This window comes from Maylandia zebra, linkage group LG17, assembly GCF_041146795.1.
Source record: "Maylandia zebra isolate NMK-2024a linkage group LG17, Mzebra_GT3a, whole genome shotgun sequence".
Classification (NCBI taxonomy): domain Eukaryota; kingdom Metazoa; phylum Chordata; class Actinopteri; order Cichliformes; family Cichlidae; genus Maylandia; species Maylandia zebra.
The window spans coordinates 39924204-39933006 of record NC_135183.1 but is presented as its reverse complement, the minus strand read 5'-3'; the positions used below and the strand labels follow the sequence as shown (position 1 = coordinate 39933006).

At 39.6% G+C, this 8803-nt stretch overlaps 1 protein-coding gene across 1 annotated transcript in view; it reads left to right on the top strand.

Annotated features, from left to right (window-relative positions):
* The first annotated feature begins 2562 nt into the window (after positions 1 to 2562).
* arhgef39 (Rho guanine nucleotide exchange factor (GEF) 39) overlaps positions 2563 to 8803 on the top strand; it is a 71068-nt gene continuing 64827 nt past the window's right edge. The window contains exons 1-3 of the mRNA XM_024805572.2: positions 2563 to 2628; positions 3894 to 4048; positions 6733 to 6827. Of these exons, the coding sequence (XP_024661340.2) occupies positions 3899 to 4048; positions 6733 to 6827 (245 nt within the window). The 5' untranslated portion in view covers positions 2563 to 2628; positions 3894 to 3898. The remainder of the gene's footprint in view (positions 2629 to 3893; positions 4049 to 6732; positions 6828 to 8803) is intronic.

The window sequence follows — 8803 nt, the reverse complement described above, 5'->3', positions numbered from 1 at the left end:
CATGCACAAGCACACCTAACCCCTAACCCTGACCTGCTGTCCATCTACACCAAGCGGTGCAAGTCCAAAGCTAGGAAGATTATGATGGATCTCTCCCATCCCAACAATGGACTCTTCTCACTGTTGAGGTCTGGGAAGCGCTTCCGCTCCCTTAAGGCCAAAACAGAGAGAATGAGGAGGAGCTTCTTCCCCCAGGCTATTCGGGGCCTGAACCAGGTGTAGGACTGGACTCTCCCAAACACGTCACTATAAGACTGGACTCTCACACACGTCACCACACGCACCACCACACATTTCCTATAATCCTATAATTCCTATAATTTATAATCCTTATCTTCATAATCTCTTCTGCTATTTGCACATTCTTTACTGTAAATTCCTAAGTTAATTTGTAAATTTTTGTAGTAAATTGTAAATATTGTAAAACTTTTCTTCTATCATTTAATGGTCGGGCATTGTACAGCTACAAGCATTTCACCCCCATGTCATACTGTGTATGGTTGTGTGTGTGTGTGACAAATAAAATTTGAATTTGAATTTGAACAGCTCAAAATCAAAAACCCCACACTGGCTCATTCTGTGCTTTGGGCCTTATGTTTGACACCCCTAATCTGCAGAGTTTATCTAAACCAGGGGACACGTTTCATATGTCAGCTGTTAGTTGGTATATGGGAGCCAGCCCGCAGCCAGAGGTGGGACTTTATTTTAACGTGCACACCATGCGGCCAATCACATGCAAAGACAGACTGGGATCATACCAGTATGTGAAAGAAGGAAGGGGTCAGACGTCCGAGATCAGCAAGTGTATTGGTACAGGCCAGGTACACAAAGACACGTGGAGACAGATTTAAATGCAAAGCTCAAATGAGCAGCATCTGGCTGGACTTCAATGATGCCGGACACTGAAAAGCTGAATATTGAATTTATAAAATTAGGAGCTGGATAAAGTCATACCTGTTTTGAGTTTTTAGCTATTTTCCACCGTGCAGGACAAACAGCTGTACAGGACCTTAAACATCATGTGTGTTCTCACTAAATGCATAAAAATACGTTTGTTATGAAAACACTGAATAAAAAAATCGCTAAAAAAGAATAATTTCACAGTTCAGTATTAAACATTACACAAACTGCAAAAGTGTGTTTGAATGGCAGAGATTCACAGTGTTGGGAAGGTTACTTTTAAAATGTATTCCACTACAGATTACAGATTACATGCCCCAAAATGTATTTTGTAACGTATTCCGTTACTCAATGAGAGTAACGTATTCTGAATACTTTGGATTACTTAATATTTTATCATGCTTTTTACAACTACATGAATGAAGTATTGCTGTGTGATTCATTACTGAAGGTTACTCTCCACACCAACACCAGCTAGATGTTTAAATCTTAATATAAATGAGTAACAGTAGGTGGACATTAGGTAAGGCTGCACTTTTTGCACCGATCTCGTATAGAAAGCCTGTAACACTCTGCCTATTGCCTTCATATTAAATCATTTTAAAAAATATTTCTTCACGTCATTATGAGATTGAGACACAGGCATTAGAGCCTCTTAATGCGTATTTTGTTTGGGTTTCCACCGGCGTGGAATTACCAAAAATAGAGAGGGGACAGCCTAACATATGAAACAGGAAAAGACTGTAGTGTAATCCCTTTATTTTAGCAAAGTAACTGTATTCTAAATACCAGCTTTTTAAACGGTAACTGTAACAGAATACAGTTACTCATATTTTGTATTTTAAATATGTAACGGCGGTACATGTATTCCGTTACTCCCCAACACTGGAGATGCAGAAATGTGTGCATGTAGCACAGAGTCATGGCTCAGTGTGTAAATGAGTCTCACAGGCCTGATTGTGCTGCTCACCACAAACAAGCATAAGCAGACATTTTGGACTTATATTAACTACTTATATAGTTTTACAGCTTCCTACTCCTCTTTTATGACCATTCACGCTACATAAAGTAATTGGGAATAAAAAATGAAATGACAGAAAACTTTCTGTTTCTCTTTCTGACATAAAAAAAAATCTGTTTTTTTGTTTTTTACAACTACAGTTGAGAAACAACTGGACAGTCTGGGCAATGATGGAGCCTTCTGTGTAACTTCACACATTTATTTCTCACAATTGAAGTCCAAAGAGTTGTGCAGTCAGATTTATTTCTCTGTCACAGCAGCTTTTTGTTCATCATGTAGAAAATCAGTTAAATATGTAACTTCCTCTACACCGACAGAAAGGGTCCCGGCCCACTAAAGGTCACAGTGGGCTGTATTTATAAAAGCAGTTTGACACTGCTGATGTAAACTGATCTTAGCTGCAATGTTCAGGACAAGCACCATCTTATTTAAACCAAGTGTTAAACTTGACATATGTTAATATATTTATTTAGTACAGCGCTGACGACCTGTTCTGTTTATTTAAACATCTGTTTTATACTGTAAACAGTTGGTTTAACTTTGGAATCGTTAAAACTACTTCCGCTGAGAACGGGGTGCTTCCTGTAGTTCGCTTGCGGAGCAGCCAATCAGCGTGTGGAACAAAGGTCATTGCCCACACAGACCGGAAAGAGGAAGCAGAATCTCCAAAAGAGCGCCTTGATTGAAAATAGAGACGTTACAGAAAGGTAAGCCTAGTGTCGCTTTACCGTCAAACAAACCATAAAAACAAATTAATCTCTGTAAAGTAATTAACTTCTCATTCAAAGACGTTTTGTTGCGACAATAAATTCGCTGAAAAAAAGTTTTGACAAGTTTTTTCGTCCTCATAACCGGTAGAAACGGTCTCGACAGCTGATGTACATCTCGTTCACGAAATGTTCTAGAAACATCTGAAAGACTGAGTGACTCAAATGGAAACAGATGTTGGAGCATTTAGTCTGAAACTGAATGAAACATTTCGACAAATGTCAGTAACATCAAAGTCAACAGAAAACTTTGTGTTCTGGGATTCATGTAATAACTGGACAACACGAGAAGTTTTTACTTGCTTACGTTGAAATGTTACTTCTTTAAGATGTAGAATGGAACTCGCCTTGAGGTGACTGTTGTGATTTGGTGCTAAAATTGAATTGAATTCGGGTGTTTCCAGTCCCATTTTCTACCTGTCTCAGGTAGAAAGTCAAGCATGCATCTAGTTCTGCAGTCTGCTGGTTATTCTAAAGACTTACTGAACAGTAATCTCTTTAATGATGCTGCAGCAGATGCTACTGTTGCAAACAGTCAATTTGTGAAATTTCTTCCCTCTGAGATAGTCCATGACCAGGCGATGCTGCAAAGTGGAAGCGTTTAGAAACCGTAGCAGCTCAGCTTTGAAATGGTATACCATGTAAGGTTTCAGGGCAGGTTACTGACTGCTGAGGCACATGGTGCATAAAAGTCATAAATCCTCTATTGATTCAATAACCGCAGCCTCCCAAACAGCCTCTGGGATTATTCTCAACACAGTGGGAGCTTCATGGAATGGGCTTCAATGGCCAAGCACCACCTGTAGGAGTTCTGTGTTGGCGGCCTAGTAACTTTATCCATGTAGTGTGTTTTGCTTTCATTTATGGTTCAATATTGGAGCTTGATATTTATCAGACAAAACAACAAAGAATTGTAATAATGTATCATTCTTGTTTTGCACTTAATTTTAAAGATGTTTTTTCTTCCAAAGCTGAACTCTGCAGATGCGTGTTATGCTTGGAAGTTACCGTTTTCTGAGAGGGCAGAAGCACATGCTCCACCATATCAAGCAAATTATTTAAAAAACAAACAAAACTCAATTCATCTGTCCACAAATATTCAGTCATTTAGGAAAGCGTTACATCTTTTATCTCTAGTGGTCTGCTTTCCTTTACTGTGGAAGATAATTCACTTTGGTTGTGTTTCTGTTCTGTCCTTGTCACAGTGAGGATGAGTTTCTTGCCTCGCCCTTTGGATCCTCTTGGGTGCAGCAGTGTCCAGGAGCAGAGGGACTTGTGGCAAAGAAAATTCTGTCGAATAGCCAAAGAAATGGTGCAAACAGAACAACGCTACTGCCAAAAGCTGGAACTGGTCTCCACCGTATGTACTACAGCATATTTGACCTATTCATGGTCTTAAAATCATACGACATCATATTTCATAATGTAATATGATTTATGTGTCTGAATACTTAAGTGCTAGTACTAATGTCGGGATTTTGATGCTAGGGTTACCCACATACTGTTTGACTTTTGTCTTTATTGGATAGTTACAGTGCAGTCAGGAAATGTGAATGACATGCAGTAAAGGTTTTATAGGCCGAGAATTGTCTTGAGGGCTCGTCTGAGGTAATCTATGTGAATTTTGCTTAAACCATTTTCCATTAGCTATCCTGGCTATATTTAGGGTCCGAGCACTAAAAGTGGGGTAGCCCTATTGTGTCTCTATTTACTGTATGATGAATGAAGCTTTATCTGCTCCATTTATTATTTTGGCAAATTAATTGCCTAAACGTGGTCAAAAACCCATGAAATTCTGCACACACATCAGGTCTGGTGAAAATGTACAGATCTTATTGGTTTCACGTATGTAAATATAATAATAACCACTGCAGCCAAACAGAGCCTGACGAGCCCAGCTGTAAGTAAGCTGTTAAGACTCGACTGTACGCTGTGTTCATGTTTTCCTCTGAAACAATAAGTCCCGTTGGAGCAGCCTTTCAATGCCTCTCTCTGTCTCTCGCTAGCAAAGTTGACCCAGACAACAAAGTAAAGCTAGTTTTCGGCTACGAGCCCGACACGAACCCGACGTATTAGCCAGAGGTCCCTTTACTACGGTTCGGAGCCGCAGACCTGTTGTATATACGCGCGGAATAGTTTTCTATACGAGATCACTGCAAAAAGTGCAGCTTTACCTAATGTCCACCTACTGTTACTCATTTATATTAAGATTTAAACATCTAGCTGGTGTTGGTATGGAGAGTAGAGCAGGGCGATATGGCCAAAAATATTTATCACGATATATATTTGAAAATTTGCGATAACGATATAACTGACGATATAATTGATGCGAGACAAAATACAACTCCATAAAATTACTGGCGCAAAAAGACAACCTTCCATTTATTTTCACTTAAACAAGAAGCTGGTTTTTATGTACATTAAAGCTTTATAAAAAATGTAACAGTGCAAATGCAAATTCCTTGCTGAAAGTTTAACCAAAAGGCATTTCCAGTAGAAATGGGCCGACCTATCCTCAGCATAACCATGTATAATATCCACAAAACTTAAGACGTTATACACACACAATACGGTAACATTATGCTGAAGCACAGTACGTATCACTCCGCGAGGCTCCGCCTACGATAGCCGTAATGCTCCGACAATCCATCAAGCGGTGCGGCTTCGTAGCTCAGCAAAGTCGTACTGAAACATTTGACAGATTTTTGAGCGCCGTGCACATAAAATCATTTCCAGGTCAGTAAACACAACCAGAGTTCATACATAAGGCACACGGGATTATAAGGGGCTCTGTCGACTTTCAGGAAAATCAAAGGATTGATTTTAAGTGCGCCGTATTTTCCAAACAACACGGTAATAACGACGGCCCGCTAGCATGCGCTACCAAAAATAGTGCTTTGTTGTGTATCTGACGGACGAAAGCTAAACCAGTTCCACACCAGTGAAGCTGCAGCATTTTTACAAACCAGTTCAGATTCATCTGTTTCATTCAACGATCCGCTTTCGCTCTTCTCATTCTGCGTCGCCGCCATGCTTTTTCCGCCATGTGCGTATGAAAACAAAGGCACTGCACATGCGCATTTTACCCATATTCTATCGCCATATTTCATTTTCTTATTGTTGTCCAACATTATGCCTTCACACGTCGAATTGTAATGTAACATAAACTGTATCGATATAAATGTATTTTGCATGAAAGTATAACCTCTCTTGACCCCATCTGAATTTATACTTATTTAGAAAATTCTTTAGTTAGGGCAGTTGAAGTAATGTATAATAAAATGTTTATGGATTCAGTATAAAAATATTTCCTATAATTGTCATTGTTGGAGTGGAGCTGAATCAGTGTCTTGGGGAACGTGGGCCTCTGCCCGTGTGTTAGTGGTGCAGTGGGTGGTGAAGATCATCCAGGATGCATACGGGTTTGATCAGTCACCTCTGCTCCATCGCGCCTTTGAAAGTTGCTCTCTTAGTAACTTGTCATAATTCAAGGAAACAAGAACACTTTCATAGCTTGAGAACCCATCTATAAAGATCTGATCGGCTCGTCTGTGGAGGTTGTACCAGACCCGAGGTGGAATCATATTTGCCTCAAAGAGAGAACAGACTTTTTCTGCTCACTGCTGCTGCCCAGTTTCTACACAATTATTCACCCCCCCATCCGTTCACTCCAATTAGGAGTCATTTTAGGCCTAATGCACATTCAATTTGCTAATCCCATTTTCACTTCAAATGACTTGAGACCAGCACAGCTGTCGCTTTATTGTCAGTGCTGTGGTACGACAGTGTCCCTCTGCATTTGTGCTTCAAATTGGCTCTTCCAAAATAATCATAGCAGTCAGAAAGTGGCTGTAGGGCAGCAACACCCCAGCCTTATAGTACCTGCTGCTGTTAAATGTCCTGTTTTTCTGTGTAGCTTTACTTTTAGGGTTGTCAGCAATAAAAGCACCTGCTTATCAAAAAAAATCCAATCGGAGACAACCGAGTAACACAAATGCTGGAAGATAATGTCCCTTTGTCTCTCTCTGCTCTGTTTCTTTGCAGTTCTTTGTGGACATTTTGAAGGCCAAAGGAACCCTGAGGTCGGACATTAGAGAAGACATTTTCTGTTCAATTAAAGCTATTCTATCAGTAAACCAGTAAGTATTCTCTGAATAATTTAAAGAATATCCATGCTCTGAGGATTGTGGTGAGAGCCTGCGTATAGATAGGCATGCTTAGTTTGTCTGTTCTGCAAGAATGCAGCGTAGATAAACTCTTAGTTTACCAAAGCACAGTCCTTATCTTCACATTAGCAAAGGTTAGTGTTATTGTACTGCAGTGCACAGTAGTTCTCTTCCTCAGTAGATGTATATCACAAATGAACAGCATTATTATTATCGCAGAATATTAATGCACTTTCTCGCTAATGACCAATTCTGAGACAAACTGATCTCACCGCATGTCTAGACATCAATTGATTCGTTTGTGTTGATGCTGTAAAATTCAGATCCTGAGTCCACACGAATGACTTAAAATAAACGGGTTGAGGTTTGAAGTTGGAACATGTGTGCATGTTGAGGCCCTGGACTTAGCTCTGCAATCCATAAATCAATATGGTAGAGAAACGAGCTCAAAATGGGTTTTGGAAGCTGACAGGAAAACTGATATTTTCATTTCAAGCATTTCAAGCTACGACTGGTCCAAATATGGGTCATTCCTAGAGCAGGGCGATATGGCCAAAAATATTTATCACGATATATATTTGAAAATTTGCGATAACGATATAACCGATGATATAATTGATGCGAGACAAAATACAACTCCACAACATTACTAGCGCAAAAAGACAACCTTCCATTTATTTTCACTTAAACAAGAAGCTGGTTTTTATGTACATTAAAGCTTTATAAAAATGTAACAGTGCAAATGCAAATTCCTTGCTGAAAGTTTAACCAAAAGGCATTTCCAGTAGAAATGGGCTGACATATCCTGAGCATAACCATGTATAATATCCACTGAAGTTAAAAAGAGGTGCTTTGCAACATTAAACTGCAGTGTGCAGTACGTATTTTTCGGACCATAAGGTGCACGGGATTATAAGGCACATTAAGCGAAACAAAGCAGTCAGATAAATCAAACTTTATTAAACTCATTCTTCTTGCTTCCTCCACTTCTGTACCATTGATTCATTAATGTTGAATTCTCTGGCAGCTGCTCTATTCCCATGTTGTTGCAGTATATTAATGACTAACCTCGTATTGTGGATGGATTATCTCAGTTGTTCTCCTGACTGAAGTTTGGTCCGTTTACAGCATCCTGCCATGCGATTGCATTTGTCTCTAACCATGAGGAACCTTCACGTTAACTTTTATAAGTGGAAAAGTGTTAGTGTTCGTCCTCCAGCTTCACTGTTTATGTTATGCTAACATAGCTGTGTCGCTAGCGATCACGTAGCACATCATTATATACCAGCTAGCCCAACTTCAGTAACCCTACAAACGTCACTGCTGTTTAGTTTTCTGTCTTCATTTATGTTGGAAGTGATAGCAGAGCTGTACGTTTGATTTTTTTCAGAAATCTCTCCGTCAGAACATGCTATATCATGCTTAGGTAACTAGCGAAACTAGCGAGCTAACTTCCGCTAGCTTCCTGCTAACTTCTAACTCCGTTAAATGTAATAACTTTTGTTTTCATGGATGCCTGGAAGTTAAACTTTATAGTTACACCTGGTAAAGCAGCAATGCTGATCGTTTTATTAAAGATGAAAGAATTTAGACAGTTTTTAACTCTAAGTGATGCTGCAGTGTTGTTTGACCTGAAGCATACGGAGTTTAGGACCCAGATTACTCCCAGATTTAAGAGCATCTTAGTCCGACAAATACGACAATAACAACGGCCGCTTGCATGTTCTGCAAAAAAATGTGCTTTGTTGTGTATCTGACGGACAAACACCAAACCAGTTCCACATCACGGAAGTTGCACCATTTTTACAAACCAATTCTGGTTCATCTGTTTCACTCAACAATCGGCCATGTGCGTATGAAAACAAAGGCACTGCGCATGCGCGTTTTACTCCCATTCTATCGCGATATTTCATTTTCCTATCGTTGCCTAACATTATACCGGTATTACC